Consider the following 27191-nt stretch of genomic DNA (forward strand, 5'->3'; position numbering starts at 1 on the left):
AAGAGATCTAAAAAGAGGGGGTCATAAGAAATGGAGAAAGAGAAGAGAGAAGGAAATAAAGTAAGAGATGCTTGAAGGAAGAGAAAAAAGGGAGGATCGGACGAGATAGAGAGGAAGATGAGTGAGAGAAAGAACCAAGAGAATAAAGAGAGCGGATTGGAGGAGAGGAAAAAAAGGTAAAAAAAAATTAAGAAAAAAAGAGGAAAGAGAAAGAAGAAAAGATAGAGATAGATTTGGAGTGAGAGGGCAAGAGGGAGAGAAAAGAAATGAGTGAGTTAAGTTTAAAAACTCTAAAAACTTAATTTTTATGGTTTTAGAGAATAGACAATATTTTTTAGTTAGTCTTGAGTTCAATTTTTTAAAATAGTCCTACCAAACAAGTTTTTAAGGCCTAAAACTTGAAAATTGTTTTTGAGTTTAAAAATGTGGATTCAAGTAGAGTACCAAGTAGATCATTAGCCTTTCATTTTCCTTTGTCAAGTTTTGGATAGCGTGTTTGCAAATCAATGTTCAAAAAATCGGCCTAGGCAGGCTTAGGCTCCTAGGTGCTCGACGATGGTGTTCTGATCCGATTCAGGCCAAAATGTTCAGAAAATCGGAAAGGATTTAGGCAGCCGCCTAGACGCTCACTAGGTGCTCTAGATGGCTCTAGACGGCAGGTTAGGCGATTTGAACGGCGCGGACCTTCAGCGGAAGCACATCAACTTGCTATCGAACAACCCACAGCGGTTTGCTTTGGTTACTGTGAATCTCGAAATGACGTACACCAGTGGTTTAAATATCAATGATAGGGTCAAATTTCAAACTTAATGAAAGCCAAACTCAAGCAAAAGCAAAAAATCAATCATTGTCAGCGAGCTGAGTTGCAGACCTTCCCGAGGAAGAAGAAGCCTCTAAAATCCTTTCATTTCTTTTTTTTGTAAGAGAACGACGTTGTCTGGGTAGTTGGTAAAGTGAAACTTGTTTGGGGAATAGTGAAACGTTTTTGGGAAAAACTGAAGCATGTTTGGTGTTTTTTTCCCAAATGATAAGTGTTTGGTGTTTATGTGGCACTAAATCCTTAATTCCTAGAATCTTAACGCTTTATAATTACCAAAAAAAAAAAATTGAAAAAGAGAATTCCTATAATCCTAATACCACGTAATCACACACAAAACAGAACTGTTAATTAATTTTTATTCAAATACTCATATAATATTTAGTACGTACTATATTTTTTTAATTAAATAGATGTAGATACATGCTTTTTATTTCATTAGATGAGTTACATGAGTACACTATATGCATTTTAGTATAATGGTATAACCCAAAATTTCATACAATATATTATTTTTAAGTATAAATACACTTACTTATTTGATATATTGTAAATTTCCTTAAACCGTCTAGTCTGCCTAGGCGCTAGGCCCCAACTGATGTGAGAATTACTTGACACACAAATTAAACCCCTTTTTGACAATTGTAGTATAGATGTAAGTAGGGTATCGTTCTAGGCCGGGGATTAGGAGGGATTGCTAATCTATTCTAAATTAATTTAAAAATATTAAACAAGACTCAAGGACACAAAACTAGGCTAAAAACTCTAATAACTCGAAACACACTTAGAATGACTCAAAATAATGAAAACAATCAAATTAGACACTAGGAATTGAAATGGACGGAAATTGAATTAAAAGACTAACAACAATGAAAACTAACTAAATAATATAATTTAATAATGGGGGGTTTGGTTTTGACGAGAAATAAATTAAACTTAAATAAATTACAGAATTGACAAAAGCATGAAATTAAGGTGAAATGATAGGTGACGGACTAGCTAGAGGGTTCTTCTCCACACATGACACATATGCAACCTAAATTGATTTTCAGTTGTTCTTTCAATAAATTGTAAATCTCAATGTTCCAAGTTAATTAGGTCCGCTTAAATTAACTCTTAGATTTCCCTAGATTCATTGGATTGAATGGAATACGCATTACAACCAAATTATTCCTCATCAAAGTCCCTAACTATGGAATACGCATGATAGAGACATGTGTTTTGCTTTGTCATCAACACTCAGCAGCAAATGGGGTTATGATTACACTCATTTGTCTTTAGAACAAGTGGAAATGCACAGCTAGAAGAGAAGGCACAACACATGCAAAGGAAAGGAGAAACATGGGCTGAAAATGTGGGTGTTTGGTGCTTGAAATGATGAAGCATGTGTGTGTAAATGTAAAGGAAAATAGGGCAGAAAATGTGTGTGTGTTGTGGTTGAAATGATGAAGCATGTGTGTGTAAATGTAAAGAGGAAACATGCCAACACACACCCACACAAGCTGCACATGCAAAGGATATGGAGTGGTCCTCTCTCAAGCCTATAAATACCACCTTCCATATTCATCAAGAAAAGAACAGATTTTATCCTTGCCTTAGCCACACCTCTCCACCACCATTCTCTCCAAATTCAGCCAACAATCACCCCTAGCCACACCACCCATCAACCCTAAACATTTCCATACCATTCCCCATCCATTCTACACCATAAAAACCACCCAAAACCGTCCAAAACCTCTAGTGCCGCTGCTTGCAAAGAAGGAGGAGTGCTTGGAGTTGTGCTAGCCATTCCATTGGAGTTGTTGGAGCATTCTAGGTGTATTCTACTTTGTTTTTCTATGTTTAATATCAATTGTTTTTGTTTAATTGCAAGTATGAGGAACTAAAACCTTACTTAGCTAGGGGGAAGTTCGAAGCCATGAACATGCTTGAGATATGAATTGATTTCTTCCAATTGTGATTTAATAAGTTGTGAATGCAATTCAATTAACTACTTTCTTCAAAACTAATTCTTGTATGTTGATTAAGGATGCATATTTAGTTTTCATGCATGAATTTGATGCTAGGATATAAATGAGTTTCACCTAATCGTTACAAGTTTATATTCATTGGTAGTGAAGGTTGCTAGTCACAATCGCGTTAATTGAATTCTTGGCAAACGTATCATGCATTCATAGTTACGAATGCCTCGTTAACACTTATGATTTTCATAGAACGTAATGATCTTTGATTGTATCTCTATTATGCATTCATGTAGAGGACTTTTGGAGAATAATTTGGATTGTCGTATGCATTCGTCCAATTCAATAAATCAAGGAAAATCTGAGGATTAATTAGTGCATCACGGTTAATCTGGGGTGTTGAGTTTCATAATCTATTGAAAAGCAATTGGAAATCAATTCATGTACAAGTGTGTCATGTGTGAAGAATGGATCTCTAGCTAATCCATCAACCATATATTTAGTTTTACTTTTTATCTCAATCACAACCAAAACCAATACCCCCCATTTATTTTCTTGTATCAAAGTGTGCTTAAGTTTGTTTTGAACTCTTTGAGTCTAGTTTAGTGTTTTAAAGCCTACTTTTGTGTTTTTAAGTTTCTTCTTATATTTTTGAGTCAAGTGAGAGGTTATTAGCAAGCCCTCCTAATCCCCGGTCCAGAACGATCCCTACTTATACATATACTACAATTGTCAACAAGAGGGTTTAATTTATGTGTTAACTTATTTTTCACATCAAATTTTGGCGCCGTTGCCGGGGATTAGCAAAATTGCTAATCCCTTGTGTTTTTGCCGTGTGTATTTAGTGTAATTTACCTAGTTTCTTATTTTGTTTTGTTTTCTTGGTTTAGGTACTAATGCATGACGCGGAGTTCTCAAACTGTGCATATCTTGGACTTTAACAACGATTTTGAACGTGATTTGAGAAGAAAGAGGAGGCATCCCGAACCTAGTGAACCTAGTTCAAGTTCAGAGGCCGAATCTGAGTTTGAAGAAGTGAAAGAAGAAGTTATGGCAGCAGACAATCGGACCATTAAAGAGCTTTCGGCCTCGGGGTTAACCAATGCTGCACCATTATGCATTCAATACCCCGCGGCTGCCCAAGGCAAGACCGATGAATTCGAGTTGAAGTCAAGCTTGTTGCACCACATTCCGAAATACCATGGGCTTTCCATGGAAGAGCCCAACAAGCATCTCAAGGAATTCGAGGTTGTTTGTTCGAGCATGACACCCATAAATGTCGACGGGAACATTCTGATGATGAAGGCTTTTCCATTCTCACTTTTGGAAAAGGCGAAGGATTGGCTTTACGAGTTAGCACCCGGAACGGTTACATCTTGGGATAGTATGAAAAGAGCTTTCTTGGAGAAGTTTTTCCCAACTTCAAGAGTCATTCTCTTGAGGAAACGGATTAGTGGCATTCAACAAGATCGAGGTGAATCATTTCCTTCTTATTATGAACGTTTTAAATCACTTGTTGCTTCTTGTCCACAACATCAAATGAAGGAGGAGCTGCTCATTCAATACTTCTACGAAGGACTCCTTCCCATGGAACGCCAAATGCTTGATGCCTCGGCGGGAGGTGCGTTGGTGGATAAAACTCCGGGGGCTGCAAAAGTTCTAATTGCCAACCGAGCACATAATGCACAACAATACGAAGGTGTTGGACAAAGAGACCCCCCACGGCCACAAGTGAATGAGGTAAGTTCTATGCCCGAAATTCAATCCCAATTAGCTAACCTTACTTCTATTGTTTCTCAGTTGGCCGAGGGAATGAAGATTCATGGACCAAGTGTGTGTGGTGTGTGCTCTATGCAAGGACATGCCAATGATCAATGCCCTCAATTGATTGAGAATGGCGGTTGGGAATCTGCCAATGCCATGGGTTTTGGGAACCAAAATCAACCACGCCATGATCCATACTCTAATACCTACAATCCGGGGTGGAGGGACCATCCAAATTTCAAATGGCGGGATCCTCAACAACCCCAACAACAAGGAGGATTTAGGCAGCAACCACCGGGCTTTTATACAAAGCCATTCGTCCCCAATCAAAACCAAGTGCAATCCGCCCCAACGACCTCAGGTATGTCTTTGGATAATGATCAAGTTGTTAAGTTACTTACTACTTTGACGCAGGAAGTACAAACTCAAAATAAGGAGAGACAAATCCAAGACAAACGGGTGGACAATTTGGAGAAGCAAAAGGGTCAAATTGCAGAATTTATGGGGCAAATTAGAGAACAAGGCAGATTGCCTAGTTCAACCGTTATGAACCCAAAGGGAGGATTTGAAACCGCTAAGGCCATCATGTTAAAAAGTGGTAAACAGGTTGGAACGGACTCAAATACATCCAAATCAAGTCAAGACGAGGAGGACAAGTTGCTGCAAGAAGAAGCACATGGAGAAAAGCCCAAGGCCAAGGATGACCAAACCTTGCCGAATTCATCTATTCCTCCTAAACCGTCCCAAACCACCAAGGTAAGTCCCAATTCAACTTTTTCTAGTTCTATTCCACTAAATGTGCCCTTTCCTGGCAGGTTTAGGCAATCAAAGAAGGAAGAAGCTGAGAAGGACATTCTAGATACCTTTCGGAAAGTTCAAGTCAATATCCCGCTCCTTGATGCGATTAAGCAAGTCCCGAGGTATGCTAAGTTTTTGAAAGAACTTTGTACAACAAGGAGAAGGATTTCGAACAAAGAGGTGGTTCAAGTAAGTGAAAATGTCTCTGCTGTGTTACAAAGGAAATTACCCCCTAAATGCAAAGATCCGGGTAGTTTTACAATTCCGTGCGTTATTGGTAATACTAAGTTTGAACAATGCATGTTAGACTTAGGGGCTTCAATTAATGTTATGCCATACTCTATTTATGCATCTATGAACTTAGGTGAGCTTAAAAATGATGGTGTGATAATTCAATTAGCCGATCGTTCTAATGCATATCCAAAGGGTGTTTTGGAAGATGTTTTGGTGCAGGTTGGTAACTTGATTTTTCCAGCGGATTTCTATGTGCTTGACATGGAAGATTCACCCCATTCCACCCCATTGCCGATTCTATTAGGGAGGCCCTTCATGAAAACAGCCCGCACCAAGATAGATGTGTTTAAAGGAACTTTAACGATGGAATTTGATGGGGAAGTCATTGATTTCAATCTTTCTGAAAGTATTAAATTTCCTAAAGACGATCATTCTTGCTTTTCTATTGATATAATTGATGATTTGGCGCAGGATTTTCTCGATTGTTTGGAGAGGGATACACTTGAAACAACAATTGCACAAGGAATTGGGCAAAAATTTGGTTTTGCCGTGCCTAGAAGTGTGGAGGAGGCCGAGATAGTGGCTGCCCTTGAGTCACTACCTCAGTATCATGGTAAGCCTTCTAACCCAATTTCAATTTCAGTCTCCACTAATAAGTTGTTACCCTCAGTAACTCAGGCACCCGTACTTGAGCTTAAACCGTTGCCCGATCATTTAAAGTACGTCTTTCTGGGAGATAATGAGACATTACCCGTCATTGTCTCCTCATCACTCACGGCCATAGAGGAGGAGAAGTTGATTCGAGTGTTGAAAGAGCACAAGACGGCCATTGGGTGGACTTTGGCCGATATTAGGGGAATAAGCCCGACTACGTGCATGCATCGCATACTTCTAGAGGAGGGGGCTAAACCAACTCGAGAGGCTCAGCGCCGTCTCAACCCTCCGATGATGGAAGTTGTGAAAAAGGAGATTATCAAACTTCTTGATTGTGGAGTAATTTATCCGATCTCTGATAGCCGTTGGGTATCACCGGTGCAATGTGTTCCGAAGAAGTCCGGAGTGACAGTGGTGAAAAATGCCGAGAATGAGCTTGTGTCAACCCGTATCCAAACAGGTTGGAGAGTGTGCATTGATTATAGGAAGCTCAACGCCACCACAAGGAAGGACCACTTCCCTTTGCCGTTCATTGATCAAATGCTTGAAAGGTTAGCCGGTCATTCTTTTTATTGTTTCCTTGATGGTTATTCTGGATATAATCAGATTGTCATAGCGCCGGATGACCAAGAAAAGACAACTTTTACATGCCCCTTTGGTACTTTTGCTTATCGTCGCATGCCTTTTGGTTTATGCAATGCTCCGGCCATGTTTCAAAGGTGTATGGTAAGTATCTTTTCAGATTTTGTGGAAAAGATTATTGAGGTATTTATGGATGATTTCAGTGTGTTTGGTGATTCATTTGATGGTTGTTTGGAAAATCTCACAAAAATTTTGAAACGATGTGTAGAAACTAACCTTGTGCTTAATTGGGAAAAATGTCACTTTATGGTTAGACAAGGCATAGTTCTAGGGCATATTGTTTCAGAAAGAGGAATTGAAGTGGATAAATCGAAAATAGATCTTATACGCTACTTACCCTCTCCTACTTCGGTTCGAGAGATTCGTTCGTTTCTTGGTCATGCAGGATTTTATAGGCGATTTATCAAGGACTTCTCCAAGATCTCAAACCCTCTTTGCCGTCTCCTCCAGAAAGATGTGGCATTTGACTTCAACGAGGAGTGTGAGAAGGCGTTCAATCACCTCAAAGAATTGCTAACTTCGGCCCCTATCATAGTTCCACCGGATTGGAGCTTTCCTTTTGAGCTTATGTGTGATGCTTCCGATTATGCATTAGGAGCTGTTTTGGGGCAAAGGAAGGAAAAGAGGCCGCATGTTATCTATTATGCCTCTCGGACTTTAAATGATGCACAATTGAATTATTCTCCCACTGAAAAAGAACTTCTTGCTGTTGTATTTGCTTTAGATAAATTCCGTTCTTATTTGCTTGGTACTAAAGTTATTATTTATACTGACCATGCAGCATTGAAGTATTTATTCACCAAGAAGGAAGCCAAACCACGACTCATTCGTTGGATGCTTTTTCTCCAAGAGTTCGATATCGAAATCCGGGATAAGAAGGGAAGTGAAAACGTGGTGGCTGACCACTTGAGTCGTATGGTGCATGAGGAGGATGTCGTGCCTATCATAGAGACATTCCCAGATGAGCAACTGATGTCCGTCAAGGTAAGTGAACCGTGGTATGCTGATTTGGTGAATTATTTGGTGTCTAAACATGTTCCTAGTGAATTACTTAAATACCAATGTGATAAATTGAAGAAAGAGGCACGGTTTTATGTGTGGGATGACCCGTATTTATGGAAATATTGCCCTGACCAAGTTATACGTAGGTGTGTACACGATTCTGAGTTTAATGCTATTCTAACCTTTTGTCACACTTATGCTTGTGGGGGACACTTTGGCACTCAAAGAACAGCACTTAAGGTGTTAGAATGTGGTTTCTATTGGCCTACCATCTTTAGGGATGCTAGAACTTTTTGCATGTCTTGTGATAGATGCCAAAGAACGGGCAATATTGGTCCTAAACAACAAATGCCGCAAACCCCCATTTTTAGTGTTGAAATCTTTGATGTTTGGGGTATAGATTTCATGGGTCCTTTCCCTCCATCTTTTGGTTTCACTTATATCTTGCTAGCTGTTGATTATGTTTCCAAATGGGTGGAAGCCAAAGCCACCCGAACTAACGATTCAAAGGTTGTTGCAGATTTTGTGAAAACTAATATCTTTGCTAGGTTTGGCATGCCTAGAGTTCTCATTAGTGATGGAGGCTCTCACTTTTGTAATCGAACCATTGAAGCTTTGCTCAAGAAGTACAAAGTGACGCATAAGGTATCCACCCCTTATCATCCTCAAACCAATGGGCAAGCGGAAGTTTCAAATCGGGAGATCAAGCAAATTCTTGAGAAAACCGTGGGGCCTTCAAGGAGAGATTGGAGTTTGCGCTTGGACGATGCATTGTGGGCCTATCGTACGGCCTACAAAACCCCTCTAGGTATGTCACCTTTTCGCCTCATTTATGGTAAACCATGTCATTTGCCCGTTGAATTGGAACATAGGGCGCATTGGGCTGTGAAGACCTTCAACATGGACATAGATGCAGCCGGGGTGCATAGAAAGCTCCAACTAAATGAACTCGAGGAGATTAGGCATGACGCTTATGAGAACGCTCGAATTTACAAGGACAAGACCAAGGCGTATCATGACAAGATGCTTCGTACCAAAACATTCTCCAAGGGGCAGAAAGTGCTCCTATTTGACTCTCGCCTTCGGTTATTCCCCGGTAAGTTACGTTCCAAATGGATTGGGCCATTTATTGTTACTAATGTCTTTCCTCATGGTGCAGTCCAAGTCCAAAGCTTGAAAACAGGACATGAAATCAAGGTTAATGGGCATCGATTGAAGCCCTATTACGACCTGTTTGAGGAGCATGTGGTGGAGGATCTATCCCTCCATGCCGTGGGCACCAAAGATCATTGATGAATGATAGACGTCCTGCTGCACGACGTTAAAGAAAGCGCTTCTTGGGAGGCAACCCATGGAAATAAAGAAGACCTAGGAATTTCCGACTCCAAAACCATGTGTTTGCGTTCTTTAACCCTCCTCTCTGTTGCTTTTACTTTGCCATGTTTATCATGTTTCCTCGTTGTTTGTTTGTTTGCTTTTGTGTGAGTTTATGTTTGAAACATTGAGGACAATGTTAGATTTAAGTGTGGGGGGGTAAACAAGTTGCTGTTGCATGATTTTCGTGGGATTTTATTCACCTATCACTTACAATGTTGTTTCTTGCTGTTTTAATTGTTTTTAGTGTGTTTTTAAGCATGTTAGTATGTTTTGACATAAAAATCCGAAAATTTGACAAAAATTTGAAAAAATTGTTTTGAAAAAGCCAAAAAGAGTTGTTTTTGTGTGTTTGTTTGTGTCTTAGGGTACCTTCCAACACAAATAATAAGGATTTGATTTTTAATTGCATGACTGTTAAAGAAAGTTATAAACATGGATGGAAGTTTGATATGCTCTTGATTTATGCTTGGTTATAGTTATAGTTTACGAATTCACATGTAATCACAAAGAAAAAAAATCAGTTTTTGTAACATGCTTGAAGGAAGGAACTCAAACTAACACTACAACCTTGAGAGACTTGAGCCTAATACATTCTTTGGAGAGTTATTAATCTGTGCATTTTTGTTTTCTAAAGTTGTTGCATGATCTCATCATTCTTTGCTTGGTTGCTACTTAGAAGGCGTTTCATCATTTAGTTCCAAATACTAGAACTTATGCCCGTTCCATTCAAAGCATGACATTGATTTGCATAACACATATTCAAGATGAAGTTGTGTAGTGAACTAGAGCCAAAAAGCTTATCCCGTGCATATTTGTTTAAGTTTAACCCCGTTGAGCCTTGTTTAGCCTGTTTTCTTTGTTAAACCACATTTCCCTTACCTAGCCTAGATTAGGACTATCCATACCCTTGTTTTTAAAGCATAATGAAGCATGACTTAAAATGAATTCCTTTGGATTGTCCTTATGCAGAAAACAAGTGTGGGGGAATGAGATTTTTGTGTTTTGTGTGCCAAAAGAAAGTAATAAGGCACGGGTTAGAAAAAAAAAAAAAAAAAAAAAAGAGTTTGAAATAAGTGAGGAAAGGCTCACAAGTGTTGTTTGTTGTAGAAAGGGTCCAAAAAGTTGATATCGGCCCTAAAAAGTTGAATGAATAACCCCATTGTGTTTAAAGTTAGTTGCTGCATTCAAAGGGAATTCTAAGCATCAATTTCATTACTTTGCTTATTATGCTTTAAAAACGTTAGTTTCCTTACCTTTCTTTGTTAGCCAATCAACCCTAACCCCGTTACAACCCTTAACTTCAATCTTGAGTGTTATGTGTTTCAATATGTGGAGTTTGGGATTGGTACGAGCATATGGTGTCCCTGGTTCTCGCATCTAAGTAGTAGCATTCCAGTCATGAGATCATATCTATACATGCTTAATAACTCCAGAAATTACTTTCTTTGCTATAAACATATGTGAGTGTTCGTTTTCATGTTTACATCAATCTTCTCACATACACCTAGTGTAGGGTGAGTAGTCAGAAAATCAGAGTGAAAATAAGAGTGTATCTTGTAAGGAATTGAGCAAATTCTCTAAGGCATGTTACTACATTCAAAACATCGTTTTAATTGGTTATATGTGAATTACTATGTGGTGACTATGATTAAGTATGTGCTCAAGGGTAGGGAAGGCCAAAATATGTGGTTATGATGATCTTTTGCATGTCATGTTGCATTGAAAATCCCTAAGGTAAATGTTGGAAGGTTTAGGTTTTGTTTTGTTCTTATGTTTTGTTTCTTTGTTTTGCTCGAGGACTAGCAAAAGCTAAGTGTGGGGGAATTTGATAGGAGCATATTTATGCGACTTAGTATGTTTGTTTTCGTGCATTTATGTTCTTAGTTCTTAGTTATGTTAGTAGTTTAAGCCATTTTTGTGTGTTTGTAGGTTCTATGGGCCAAGGATGCAAGAAGATGCATTTTGGAGCATTTTGGAGCATTTTTGGGCTAAGATTGGATGGTGCAAACATGGAGACATGAGGATGGACGTTTTGGGCTTTTGTGTGTGCAAGTGTGTGTGTGTAATTGCAAGGATAAACACATGCAAAGAATCCCACATGCAAACTCAAGGCAAGAGAGGGAGAAAACACATGCAAAGAAGCCCACATGCAAAGTGAAGACAAAACTCATGGCAAAGGTGAAGGAATTGTGTGTGTTTTGTGATTGAAATGATGAAGCATGTGTGTGTAAATGCAAAGGGGATCTAAACATGGACAGCACATGTCATGTGCAAAGGAGAAACAAAGATGACAACACACACATGCAAAGAAGAAAACAGCAAGAAAGGCATGTGCAAAAGAGAAACATGGACAACCAACAAATTCGTCAAAACTGCCTGTGCAGATTAGCTGACTTTGGAAGCATGTTACGAACAGCTCCGAATGAATGAGAGAATGAGCCTTATATGCTTGGAAAGCTACGGATGTCTATTTTCTGGACCAATTTACAGATTGTTAATATCATTTTTCGAGAAGAAGTTATGGGCATTTTAACACTGAAAGGTTTAGAAACGGGCTAAGCAGATTTGGCTAATAAAAGGCACTTGTTTTGTGTTTTGCTTTGTCATCAACACTCAGCAGCAAATGGGGTTATGATTACACTCATTTGTCTTTAGAGCAAGTGGAAATGCACAGCTAGAAGAGAAGGCACAACACATGCAAAGGAAAGGAGAAACATGGGCTGAAAATGTGGGTGTTTGGTGCTTGAAATGATGAAGCATGTGTGTGTAAATGTAAAGGAAAATAGGGCAGAAAATGTGTGTGTGTTGTGGTTGAAATGATGAAGCATGTGTGTGTAAATGTAAAGAGGAAACATGCCAACACACACCCACACAAGCTGCACATGCAAAGGATATGGAGTGGTCCTCTCTCAAGCCTATAAATACCACCTTCCATATTCATCAAGAAAAGAACAGATTTTATCCTTGCCTTAGCCACACCTCTCCACCACCATTCTCTCCAAATTCAGCCAAAAATCACCCCTAGCCACACCACCCATCAACCCTAAACATTTCCATACCATTCCCCATCCATTCTACACCATAAAAACCACCCAAAACCGTCCAAAACCTCTAGTGCCGCTGCTTGCAAAGAAGGAGGAGTGCTTGGAGTTGTGCTAGCCATTCCATTGGAGTTGTTGGAGCATTCTAGGTGTATTCTACTTTGTTTTTCTATGTTTAATATCAATTGTTTTTGTTTAATTGCAAGTATGAGGAACTAAAACCTTACTTAGCTAGGGGGAAGTTCGAAGCCATGAACATGCTTGAGATATGAATTGATTTCTTCCAATTGTGATTTAATAAGTTGTGAATGCAATTCAATTAACTACTTTCTTCAAAACTAATTCTTGTATGTTGATTAAGGATGCATATTTAGTTTTCATGCATGAATTTGATGCTAGGATATAAATGAGTTTCACCTAATCGTTACAAGTTTATATTCATTGGTAGTGAAGGTTGCTAGTCACAATCGCGTTAATTGAATTCTTGGCAAACGTATCATGCATTCATAGTTACGAATGCCTCGTTAACACTTATGATTTTCATAGAACGTAATGATCTTTGATTGTATCTCTATTATGCATTCATGTAGAGGACTTTTGGAGAATAATTTGGATTGTCGTATGCATTCATCCAATTCAATAAATCAAGGAAAATCTGAGGATTAATTAGTGCATCACGGTTAATCTGGGGTGTTGAGTTTCATAATCTATTGAAAAGCAATTGGAAATCAATTCATGTACAAGTGTGTCATGTGTGAAGAATGGATCTCTAGCTAATCCATCAACCATATATTTAGTTTTACTTTTTATCTCAATCACAACCAAAACCAATACCCCCCATTTATTTTCTTGTATCAAAGTGTGCTTAAGTTTGTTTTGAACTCTTTGAGTCTAGTTTAGTGTTTTAAAGCCTACTTTTGTGTTTTTAAGTTTCTTCTTATATTTTTGAGTCAAGTGAGAGGTTATTAGCAAGCCCTCCTAATCCCCGGTCCAGAACGATCCCTACTTATACATATACTACAATTGTCAACAAGAGGGTTTAATTTTTGTGTTAACTTATTTTTCACATCAAAGTAATACATTAAAAATTAGGAAGAAAAAGTGTAATAATTAAAAAAATAAGGTTATTAATGTAACAACCCGTTCTTAATTTTATGTTTTTATTAATTTTAAAAGTGTGAATTTACAAAAATGCCCTACAGGCAAGGACTTTGACTTTCGTTTACCATCGTCTAGAGGAACGTATGACATATTCTTTTAGTGTATCCTTGTAGTACTTGTTGGTGCAAACGCATAGGTGAAAGCCGTTTACGAGTCCGGATGATAACAATATAGTTACGGACTTTTGAATTTGGTTATTTATATTTCAGTTGTAAATTAATTTAACTCCTTCAAGTAGCCCAATCAAATTTTAGGCACAAACGACCAATCACATAATGAGAAGGAGAGCCTTTAGCCAATCAGAAAAGAAAAGAAAAGAAAAAAAAAAAAAAAAAAGGGAGAAAGCTCCCAGCTTCCCCATCACCCACACATCTGCAACCTCCCATTTTCCAAGGCCGATTCCGGCCAACTCCGGTGGAGTTTTTCGACGCCACCACCACCATCTTGAAGCTCTCATTCCCCTCTACAAAACCTAACCAAGAACCACCTTGATTAACCACTGTATGAGGCGGTTTGAGACCACGAAAGTCGACAGTTCTCAAGGTGCTCCGGCCACCATTTTCAATTTTTCGGCGAATCGACAAAGCAATGGCCAATGCCACCACTTGGGCTTTGTAGCCCATCATCCCAGGAGAAAATCCCAACCAACCTTGACCCTATTGGACCACCGTAGACGACGAATTGACATTGGGAAGCTTTAGGCACCCGCTGGCTTTGTGGGCAAAATTGACTATCTTCCGTCCATTTTTGGACTTCGTGGCAAGTATGAAAGTTGTTCCTCTGTTTGAGATCTTCATTTTTATGAATTTTGGTAATTTTTAGAAATAGTTGAATTTTTCAGCAAGTCGGGGTGGCCAACCTCCACCTGCGACGACGCATGGGCCGAGGGGTCCTTTGACCTTCCTAGGCTAAATTTGAATACCTTGGTTCCATTTATGAAGTCTGATTGACAAAATTTCATCGTTTGAACTTAGTCCCATTATGGTCCGCCACTTGATTATTATAGCAACCGACGATCTAACCGTTGGATCGTCATTAAATTTTAATACATTATAGTACGTAATATTTGAGAATATTAGAAACTTAAGGATTGGGAATCTGACGTACAAATCTTCCCAAATTGGAATTGTAAGTTCATAAAATAAAACATTGACCACCACTTGAATTGGCAATTGGAGGAGATCCAACCGTTGGATCGTAATGAAACTTTAGTATGATGTTTTAGAAGCACAATGTGGATCTTTGGAAGTTACGGATCGAAAATCTAAGATGTGGATCTTCTGGATCGAGTTACGTAGGGTTGTGGACCCTACCGTCGATCTTTGACCAACGATTGACTTTTGGTCAATGGGTCCCAAATCATTCTAGAACGTCCTTGGGGATATGTTTTATGTAAGTTACATGTTTTATCGATGAGAACTCTAAGACGTGATTTGATAATTGTTATAGGCGACGATGGTTCATGATGTCTCGATTTTCGTGTTAGGGAATCCTAGCACGGACCTCAGGTGAGTGGGTTTTTTTCTTTTATCGTATATAGATATGACAGATAATTCCACAAATGCTTTGAAATTGTTCTATGCATTTTATGCCATGTTATATATATGTTAAAATACTATCGTATGGTTAAGTTTTAGATTGCATTATGGTATATCTATATGCATATTATCGGCATATAATTACTGTGAATGCTTTGAAGTACTAAGTTAAACTACGAATGGCTTGATCTCGTTTGAGGGTACGTAGGCAGTCTAACAAGACTATTAGATGTAGCCATAAAATAATCCAAATTTAACATGGTACTTGGTTTCTTTAAAGAAAGAAGTTATGATGGTTAACAGCGTAGAGATTAACCATCATTTTATTCTGATCTATCACTGGGTTTAGTTCTGATTAAGAATGTTAGGACGTTAAAATGGTTATGCCAAATGACACTGCGGATGCCTCAGTAAGCTTTAGGTGAGTACATGTTGATGACAGTGATTTCAATGTGTATGGTTATATTTTTATGCATTTAATGCTCATTATCCTGCACCTCAGTGTTAGTGTTTCTCCCAAGGATAGGGTCAAGCCTTCACGTGATCGTAGCACTTGAGCGTATTTATCTACACCCAACTTCTCGTACATACCACATTATGTGGTTTCGACTTGTGTGCAAGAATTGGTAGATGAGCTATATAGGTAACTCCGGCATAGTCGTACAGGTTGCAATGAATAGGAAACTGCGACACTGTCGTACATATTGCCTATGAGTCGTACAGGTCACTATAGGTGACTCCGACTTAGGTGCTAGCATTGATTGATAAGATATGGATGAGTCATCCATGTCACTATAGGTGATTCTGACTTATGTGCTAGCATTGATTGATAAGATATGGATGAGTTGTACAGGTCACTATAGGTGACTCCGACTTATGTGCTAGCATTGATTGATGAGATATGGATGAGTGGTACAGGTCACTATAGGTGACTCCGACTTATGTTCTAGCATTGATTTATTGAGCACATGATTATTTATATCGATCATGAGATGCTGCGTCGTGGTATATTTATGGATTTACTGTTGATATACTTTTGATTTTACATTGATACATGGTATGATTTTTTTTTAAACTGTACAGGTGTTACGGCGAGGGGTTATAACGACTTAGAAGGTTTTTATTAAAATTTTATTTCCAGGGCCACTCACCCTTGCTTTGTTTCCACCCTCTAGGTTTTTTTAGCTGAGATTTCTTATCGACAAGGATTCAGGGCAAATTTTGGTATTGGAGATTACCTTCAATGGTATGATTCTCAATCCACTCTATTGTACTTTACTTATGCTCTGACATCACGTGTGAAATGAGTTCATTTCCGCTTACAACGTACTCTTGTATTTAGACACTTTTAGATTTAAATTTATTCACATTTTTCCCACATCACTATACTTTATGGCTTCGTCACCCTCTTGGTGTCGACCATCACAACTTGATTTGGAGTCTAAGTGGACTTTTTGGGTCGGGGTGTGTCAATTAATCTATCAAGGGACTAAAATTAGATTTTGATCTTACTCATGGTTTTGATCTAAAAGTCATCTTTACCAAGGATTAAAATGAAGCTTTCTATAAAGATAACCTTTAAACAATTAATGATTAATAAATAAACAATTTGATCACAATAATTACATGGTTGTAGGTATAATTTACTGAAGAATTATAGAGGCCAGAGAGACGGAAGGTGCGGCATAGAGAGAGAAGAGAGAGATAAGTAATTGTGGGTGTATGTTATTCCACCCCATTATGCCTTTATTTATAGTAGTAGGGAAGGTTAATTCCTTTCCCTTTAGGATTACAACATTTAAAAGGTAATCTACTTTTAATAGGAATATGAGAGATATTCCAAGATATACTAGGATTTACACAATCACATTCCTAATCTAATAGGACTGCAACACTCCCCCTTGAGTGTGTAAATACTCAAGTAAATGACGCATCAGGTCTTCAGTGATGAAGCAAGTACAATAAATGAAGTCGTCAGCACAATGAGCGAATGCGAGTCTCAAATCAACGGAAGAATGCATAAAAAGTAAAACTCACAAAACCTCGCTATGGTAAAACCCAAGGTAGGAGAAAAACATATAGTCTAAGGAGAAAAGTGAGAAGTTGCATTGAGTCAAAACTATACGTCTTTTGGACGCAAGTAGAAGGGCTCACAGGGTATGATCAACCCAGGATGGGTGCCTCGTTAAAACCTAGTTAGGTAGCAAAAACCCAGTGGTAAAAATGCTCCTAATAGTAGGGGAAAAGAGTACATTAAGATCAAGTGAGTATACGTCTGGATACTCCCCCTGAGTTTAACATAACTTCCAAATGAGAACTACAAGCATTGCATATGATAGTTTGGCATACCAATTCCTCATACAAGCTTCTAGAAGGTTGACTTCAGTAATGACATCATGTAGAGGTCGGCAAGGTTGTCTGGGATTGGCTTGCATGACTTCAATCTCCTGATGCTTCGTTAATGTAAATGTAGACATAATATGTCTTGGCGTTGACTTCACTGATGTATCATGACTTGGTCAGGTGGATACATGCGACACAGTATTCATGGATTGTCATTGGGACTCAACAATAGATCAAAACACATCAAGTACTTCAAATATGCTCAACAAGAACTCCTAACCATGTCTCACTTGTAGCGTTGTGAAGTGAGGTGAGTCTTGGAACGATTCGAAGATTTTGTAACTAAGGTCATATCGTGGACCTCCATGATATTGCGATATCCCTAACAGTAAAGACATAACCATTTGGGGATTTTCCCTCGTAGTACCTTCAGGGTACGTCTTTAATACCAATTAAGTGGCTGCGTGTAGGCGTGGTGTTGCATCTTTACCAAGATCAACAGTGAAGGAGATGTCATATCTTAATACAATGAGCTAAGTACAATGAAACGCAAAGTTGAACTTTAGATATGGAATTTCGAATTCCATAACCTCTTCAAGGGTCTCATTTGCATATAACATATGGACAATCAAGGGTATACTCAAAGATAACACTTTCGAGTTGTAGTTCGACTAGTAGACCAAAATACTGTCAGAACAATGCTTTAACTTCAGGTCAAGGCATAAACAAGTTTTTCCAAGATCTTTCATCTCAAATTCCATCTTCAGGTGCAAGGCAGTTTTCTCAAGCTCTTCTGGAGTCTTAGTGAGATTTGTGTTAACGACATAAACTGTAACTCTAAGAATTCGGAATTAGACTTCATAGTTTAACACGCAAGGGTATAATTCATCCCTAACTGATCAAATAATCACTTAGACGGGTATACCACATCCGTCGAATTGTAAGTGAATGCCTCAAACAAGTTAAGAAGGTGTTCCGTGGTTTTGGAACTATTTGAACTAGTCCATGTAATTCTTCAGGAGCTTACATGTAAATCTCCATATCTATATCAACATGGAGAAAACACTAACCACATTTCATAATGCTGCTATCAATCACATGACGCTTTGAGAGAAACCTTACGCTGTAAGGTGTGCATCATATCGCATTATTTCATTCATCTCATAACGCTTCCTTTCCCACTTGTAACACAACAAGGTTACCTTGGGCAATGTAGGAACGACAGGTCCAATACACACTTTGGTAAAGAATTTGACCTGGATTGTAATTTCAGTTGTCCAATCAGTTCTACGTTGTCACTTAATCAACGGAACACGGTTCGATATCGTCGTTTTTCATTTTTGTCGGTAGCTACCATATAAGTGAAAACATCATTGATGGTAATCTCATTTCAATTCCATTTAGCTCATCCAAACTAGTATACTAGACCAAGAACTTCAAGTCTCGGTAGTAATCCAGATTAATCTTATGAGATGGAAATGATTTGAAACAGCGATCAAGTACGGATTCATTATTATGTCGTGTCTTCCTCTTCCAAGGAAGTGAATCCTACAAATCGAGTGATATGTAGTGTTTCAGACCAAGACAGATTAATTGGCTATCCGTCGATGTACCGGACCGTCCAATAGGGGTGTCTAAACCGTCCAACAGGGGCGGCACACCCTCTAGAGATGTTGACTCGACATCCGTTAAGTACGTTTATCCTTGAAGGTATGTTTGTAGCTGGTATATGATCTCGTCACCTTAGCTAGATCAGAGGAATGCGTTTGGAGCAACATTCTGAAAACTAGAATTCATCGCACTTACTTATCACACTTACGCGGTATGAGGATCAAGATGAGACATAGTGGGCAACGTCCGCGCAAATTCGCATCGTTCTCCAGGAACGTTAATGTTCTTATATCCCCCTAACGACAGGAAGACTGCCTCATTAAAGTGACAACCCATAAATGAGTGGTAAAGAGATCGCATGCAAAGGCTCCAAAAGAGCTAGTGTGAAGGAGAATCATAATCGACAAAGATTCACATTCTTCTTTGAGGACCCATATTGGTACGTTGCGGTGGCGCAACTTGGCACATGGAACGCGCACCTAAATGAGTAAATACAAAAATCGTCAGTTCGTACCACATAACCAACTGTAACGTCAAATAGGTTGGATGGCAATAGGCCTTAAGGCGGACCAACATAAATGCGTACAAGTTTGCATAGCCCTAGGTAGAAACCAAAAACTTGGTACATTCACCAAAATTCAGGCGATAATTTAAATTGCATTTTTATGATCACTAGGTGAGGCTATTTGGGGTGAACATGGAAATTCGATGTTCAGTTATAAACCCAAAACAAATGCAATGCTTTATCGAAAATCATCGATGTAAACTCTTCAGCATTATCCAGTCTCTTAGACCTTAAGGGATAAGTAGGGTGATGAGCCCTTAATCGGCCATGAGGTTTAGCAGCAATGCATGTGGACAAACATGTGATTGGTTTGTTGATTCATCAACCAAAACCATAAGTATTTATATGGTCCACATTTTGGTTGGATTAGTCCACATATGTTCCCTTAAATCCACTATGAAAAGAGAGTCATTTTGTATCTTTGCTAAGGATGATTTAGAAATCAAATTTTCCTTATGAGTAGGCTTGGCAAAGTGTCCTTGTAGGTACAAGATCCTTACTTCGGGTAAAGAGATGCATTGTAACATCATTGTTCGACCTAAGTGTCCCAAAGTAAATAAACTGCTCAATCACCTGACTCTAGGCCAGTCACATGTGGCGTGTTTCTAGTTGGGAAACAACCCATTGGCCCCAAATCAAAGCTTCAGGCTCATTCTTGGAGGTGGTGCAAAGATATTTCACTCTATTTTCTTCAATGGTTTCATGAATGATCATTGTTCTCTCGAATATCCTTAAAACTCAACGATAGGGAGAATTTAAGGTCCCTTAAATGGTGATGCAATACCATTCATACAACGATGAGCGTGCCAATGCTCTTAATCAGGTTGGATAGACCTAAAGTCATTGTTAGAGATGTGATTTGGGTGTAAAGTTAGTGTGCGTAGTACGCATTCATCCAGACAACTAACTTTCCCAAATTCCCACCTAATCACGTGTTTAATTGAATTCAGTCACATGCATAGAAGGAACATGATTCACTTAACTCATATTTGAGGACAATATCAATAAGATTATCCATAAATAAAATATACACCAAACTTGAATCCAAGAACATAGAAAAATGTTCACAAAGTAAATGGTTTACTAAGGGGATTTGGCCAACAAGGCCATCCATGTCAAAATTCTGCTCTTCCAATGATGTTTGGTGGAGCAAAATTAGTTTCACATATTGACTACGAGAACGGTACTCCTAAATGACATTGGTAGAGGCACGAACAGTTGCATATGTAGATTCTACAAGGTTAAGGTTCGGGAATATCATCCTTTATTCTTAAAGTTTTAGGTCTTAGGTACCAAGGATTACGCTTCGGGCATGATGCCACACCTTGGTAGGCCTTGATTCTACCATATGTTTATGGTAGTAATCAAATCTAAGAATCCATAAGAGCGAGCCAAAGAGCCATTGAATCCTCATTTGGAAGGTACATCCGCTTGTAATGCTTCGGGCATAAGTCTTTGAATGAAGATCATGCCGGAGGCTTATTCAGCTCTTCCATGCCATTGTTGGCGTCAATGGTTTCTCAACTTCTTAATAGTCATGTGGAGATTCACGTCTTGTACCCCACATAAAGTGGTTTCTATTAGAAACGTCCAAATAAGGAAAATTGAACTTGTGATGGTTCGACAATCCACTGAATTGGAGGGAACAAGATTGTGATTGGTGCCATGGGAATGAATCATCCATAAGCATCAGAGTTAGAACATTCGAGTTCTAAGACATGGTTTTCATGAAAAACGTCGGGTTTTCATGGGTGTATTGTTTTATGAAAACTTCGGATTTCAAAGGCACTAAATTCGAAACTACATGTTCAATTTAGTTTATAAACGTCAAGTATGAGAGCTTCGTTACTACAAAAATATATCAACGGTTCAAAGTATAAAAATAAATTATCGAATCGTTAATGTCCAAAAATGGGCTTCAGGCCAATAATTTTGGATTTCTTGTCAAATTAATGGACTGATTGTCACTTTTAATTAATTCAATAGATCGGGACCATTCGAGGTCGATCGTAGAAGCAAAAATAATATTAACATATGGGTAAAATTATTTAGAATGCTAAATAATAGCATTGGGTTCGAAAATCATAGCCCAAACATGGTGGGCATGAAAGTCGTGAGTAGGCAAGGCCCTATCGGGTTTATTAGGCTTGGATTGGCTGCTAGGAGCAGCCTAATGCATGGCAACTGGCCACGGGCTGAGGGAAAGAAGCCTAACAGTAGCTCTGCTGGCGTTTTGGGCCTAGATCACTGCAAGAGCAAGCCCAGCCTAAAGGCTGTCTTACGGGTGTTGCAAGGAAACCTCAGCTGAGACTGGGTTTTGATTTTTGTGTCGTAGGGACAAGCCTAATCTTTAGGATTGGTTTGTGGTGTTGCAGGCCGTGGCTGGGGACTCGTCCAGCAAGCAGAAAAACTGCTGCAGACAGGCCAAAGCTTCAGGGCCATGTCAGTGACAAGGTCCAGCATGCTTCTTGCATGCGGTTGGGTTAGGTTTGGTCCCTGGCTGCAGACCTGTATAATTATCATGCTAGGCCAAGGCCTGGTCGATCCAGCATGCTTCTGGCATGCGGGTTGGGTTAGGTTTGGTCCCTAGCTGCAGGCCCGTATGATTATCATGCTAAGCCAAGGCCTGGTCGAATGCTGAGGGAAGGCAGCAAGCCCAAAGGGCTGAGCAAGGTCCAAATCAACATCCCAAGGTCTGTCACACAGTGGTGCTGCAAGAAATTACCAATTTTGTTGTTTTTTTTTTTCGAATCTGGGGTTGTCCCAAGCTTCAGGCTTGGTGCGATTTCAACCGCAAAAAAAAAGAAAAAAAAAAGGTGATTTTTCTTCCCTTTTTTTTTTGAAAAATTTATAAGGTTGAAAAACCCGAATTGCTTCTAATTTCTTTCGATTCTTTGACTCACAAATTCCACATAGCATAATTGTGTAATGCATAAACAATTATATATATATTGACAAAATATATGAACATATGCAATATATATATCGGAAGGAAAATATAAATGTAGGGGGTTCATGCATCATGGGGAATATTTTCATGCTTCATGGTTGTAGACATCGAAATTTCAGTGAAATAAATGCTGACCAATGCATTAAAATTACAACCTTTATTCATTTCACCTACATCATACACTCACTTCACCTACAACCTCCACTCATTTCACCAACATCATACACTTACTTTACCTACAACATCCACTCACTTCACCAAAAAACTGGATGGTGGTGATTCATTCTCAAAGCCTATAAATAGGCTTCTCCATCAAGGGATAGAGAACAAAAAGAGATCACACTCAAACCTCAAAGCTTTGAAACTCTAAAGCTCTCAAGCAAATCCCGAAGGATCAAGAAAGCACTCTTCGTTCTTCGTCAAATCCTCCTTCAAGATCAAGCCCCAATGGCCCTTGAGGAACTTCCACCAAATCCTCCTTCAAGATCAAGCCCCAACGGCCCCTTGAAGAAAGCGTTCATCGTTCATCACCTGTTCATCCTAAGATCAAGCCTCGAAAGCCCTGGGATCAACATCACAATCCATAAATCTACACATTACAAAGATCGAATCAGAGGCTAAGTTTGTAGAGGAGATTGTAACCCTTAAATCATTAATACAAATATTATTTTGTACATGTGTTATTGTCTCATTCATTGCAGGAATTTTCATGTTTACAATGGTCATTTCAAATGCCTTTACTTTATTTTAAGCGTATCTGATTGGCAAAAAACGATAGAAGCCTTTGATTTTGTAGAAGATCCTTCTCAGAAAGTCGGAATTCTATCTCCAATGTGTTATATCACGTTCAACACACAAAAATTAAATTGAATCAATAGCATGTAGATCAATTCAATAAAATAATAAATTAATCATAAAAAGAATGATTAAAACGTAATAATCCCCTGATTAAAGAATAAACTCTCTTTAGCGTAGCATCAAGAGTGTGCTGATAACGTGTTTTAGGCATAATTTACTGAACAATTATGGAGGCCAGAGTGAGGGAAGGTGCGGCATAGACAGAAGAAAGAGATGTGTAATTGCAGGTGTGTGTTATCCACCCATTGTGCCTTTATTTACAATAGTAGGGAAGCTTAATTCCTTTCCCTTTAGGATTACAACATTTAATAGGTAATCTACTTCTAATAGGAATATGAGAGATATTCTAAGATATACTAGGATTTACACAATTACATTCCGAATCAAATAGGACTACAACAAAAATCTCGATTTTGATTTTTTATATAAAAATAATCTTTAAACAATTAACGATTAATATATAAACAGTTCGATCATAATATGTGTTGTGAAAATGCAAACGTGAAGATGCCAAGTTGCATAGAAAATGAAAGTACCCATATATTGAAATCTTGACTTGAAAATAGCCATTCATCACAGGTACAAGGACATAAAATCAATATTATTCAACAAAGCAGGCGGACAGGAGTAGCTTAGCCAAGTGCAAAAAGGAAACCCACATACTATGGAAACTAAGATATATCATACCAACTATGCCATAAACAGATTTATTAGGACGATAGTTCACAACAATATTATAATTTAGCACAACCCGCTTCACTTGGGGAGCAAAGCCTCTTGGCTCTTCCTGAACAACTTGTGCTGAATGTGCTCAGCAAAAGTTCGTGGTGGGAACATTGCCGGCTCGTCCTCAGACACGGTCTCCGGCAGTGGCTTAAGGATGATCTTCTCCTTTGGTGGCTCACAGAAAACAGCCCATGAAATCCTCACCTTTTCCTTGTTCACCATGCCCCTGTGGAGTATACTTTTGTACTTCCCATTGCTCAAAATCTCAAGTGTATCCCCAATGTGCATGACGATGGAATTTGGAACGCACTTGGCAGTGACCCACTTTCCTTCATAGAAAAGCTGCAGGCCAGGAACCATGTTGTGGAGGATGAAGGTGAGTGCACTCACGTCAGTGTGAGCTTCAACACCAAGTGCAAGCTCCGGCTGAGGGCATTTTGGGTAGTAGTTGATTTTCATTTGCAAGAGGAGCTCTTCAAGTCCACCAACTTCTTTCTCCAGCCTCCCTTCATCCAATCCCAAGCCAAGTGACAGAACTTTCAGTACCTTGGTTGCTAGCTCCCTCAATTGCTTAGCATACTCGGCGGTTGCCTCACTGCCAAGGTATTAAAGATTGATGTTAACAAGAGTAAGCGGCGGAACCAGAATTACTTGTGGGGAGGAGGGCCTTTTACAAATATATATAAAACTATTGACAATTTTAATCAGTTCGGGGATATAATTAAAATTTTAGGCTAGGGTTTATGATTGTGACACCAATTAAGCATGCTAAGATTTTTAAGTACTTACATGTAATCAGCAGGTGTTTGAGGCCAAATTGACAAGTCACGCTTGTCCTCTGGGTATACACAGTGGAAGAAGTAGTCCTCCCACTCAAGCTGCCCAGATGCATTGTTTGCAAGCTTGCTTCCATAGCCTTGAATCTTACCAGAGGCCTGGTCATTGGCATACTTCTCCTTCTGCTCAATGGGAAGGTCAAAGAAGGCCTTACCGGCCTTCCTGACCTTGTCCATGAGCTCGTCGGAGATGCCATGGTTCACAAGGTGCATGACACCCCAGTCCACAGCTGCCTTCTTCAACTTCTCCCTGCATTTTGCTCTCACTTTTTCGTTATCAGACTCTATCTCCTTCAAATCGATGGTGGGAACTTGAGGCCCTTCGTTGTTCTTCTCTTGTTCGAAGATGTCACCAATGTTTACGAGCTCATCTTTAGGTCTGATGTACTCTTTTGGGATGGTTGAGATTCCACTGCCGGCCAAGGTCTCAACCCTTGAATTCACTGAATCAGAGCTCACCATTTTTGGAGCTGGCTTTCGACAACAAGAATATACTATCTCAGCTAGTATATTACTCGTTTGTTTTTTTTTTTTTTTTTTTTTTGCGATAACAATGCAGGCCCTGCACTCTTTTTTTTTTTTTGTGGTGGGTTGATGAAGCAATGGTTTAACGGGCATTGATAATGTAACGTTGATTTTATAATGAGTAGTTGGTTCCAATTGGGTTTACAAAATTTAGAAGGGAAAATACTGCTGCTAGCTACCACTAGCAAGAGTAAGTGAGCGTGTTGGAGAGTGAAGAATGTGTTCTTTCTTTTCGAGTAGGCATGTGGCTGTTGTACATGTGACATCTCACCCACCAGACTTTCATCATGCGACCGAGGTTTGACTGGAAAGTTGAAAGCGTGCATGGATACCCCTAACCGCCTTAGTAAATGCTTCCGGTTCTTGGTTTTCCACTTTATATGAGGTGTTTGACTATCAAAATTAAGTTAATTATTGGTTTACAAACTTAATTGCATTTACTTATTCAATAATAAAGATTTATAATTCAAGTAAGTAACAATATTTTTCTTTACAATCAAGTCTTATGTTTAACCTCTCGCCAGTAATATCGTTTGTACAAAAAATGTACGTTTCTCAGACATTTATAGTAATTTTAACTCAATTCGAGAAACTAATTAGTTTTAAGCAAAATTTATTACCCTTGTAAAGAGTTTTAGCGTATATTTCGAAATTCATATGTTAGGATCCCAAATTCGGATCCTGTATACAGAGAGCATGTTAACTTCTTGTATTCCAAATTCGAGCCTGAGCATGAGCAGTCAACATATCTGGGATTCATGATTCAGTTTCTAACTTTAATTCATTTATTTGTCTTCGACCACTTCGTCCCACAATAGTTTATTTATATTCTGAGTAAATTACAGTAATGGTCACTTAATTTTAGCCGGTTGGAGCAATGATCTTTTAACTAAAAATCTTTGACAATTGGTCCTTTAACTCATCAAAACATGCAGCTATGATCATTTTCGTCAACTCTGTTAGAACTTACTCAAAATGAGTCACGTACCACTCACTTAAGATTGAATCAAGGGGCAAATATGAAAAACCAAATGAAAAAATTGTAGTACTGGTCCCACAACTTTAACCCAATTGGAGCAATAATCCCTAATTTTAACCCCATTGTAGCAATGGTCCTTCAAACCTGATTCATTTTGACGAAACTCTGACGGAGTTGACGAAAATGACCATAGCTACATGTTTTGATGAGTTACTGGTCATGGATTTTTAGTTGAAGGACTATTGCTCCAATTAAGTTAGAGTTAAGGGACTATTTACTACAATTTTTTCTTATATCCTAGATGTGATTGTAATTGTCTCTTATCTCATTTGGTTAAAGGTCCAACTATGAGCTAGTTACGTATACATAGGAATCAGTAACCTATGTTTCCAATAATTTATGACTTTTTGTGTGTGAATTTTCATTTGTTTTTCGATCATCCTCCGAGTGTCACATACAAAAAAGAAAAACTTTAGCGAATACTTTTTTTTAACGTGGTAGGTTGGTCAGATGACACGCACTGTTTCTTTAAAATTTGTTACACATTAACGTTTTATCCATAATTACGATTTTAAAACATATACAACAAGTGAATGGTACATACCAGATAAAAGGATGTCATTGGTTAATCATAAGAATTTATAATTCAAATGGTTGATCTCGATATACATTAATAGGCGAACGTCTTCGACTTTATTAATTTTGTTTTAAGTTTGATAATATAGCTCAAGGTTTTGAGTAAATACTACTTTGCTGTAGGGACAAGTGACCAATTTCGATGGTTGACTCTTAGGATTGATATCAACCAT

At 38.6% G+C, this 27191-nt stretch overlaps 1 protein-coding gene across 1 annotated transcript; it reads right to left on the reverse strand.

Annotated features, from left to right (window-relative positions):
• Nucleotides 1–24072: 24072 nt before the first annotated feature.
• On the reverse strand, nt 24073–25340 carry LOC103437326 (leucoanthocyanidin dioxygenase-like). Its single transcript, NM_001293838.1, is given in 2 exon segments — nt 24073–24637; nt 24832–25340. Coding segments are annotated over 2 exon segments (1074 nt in total).
• Between the last annotated feature and the right edge of the window lie 1851 nt (nt 25341–27191).

The sequence above is a fragment of the Malus domestica genome, chromosome 06 (genome assembly GCF_042453785.1).
Source record: "Malus domestica chromosome 06, GDT2T_hap1".
Taxonomy (NCBI): Eukaryota; Viridiplantae; Streptophyta; class Magnoliopsida; order Rosales; family Rosaceae; genus Malus; species Malus domestica.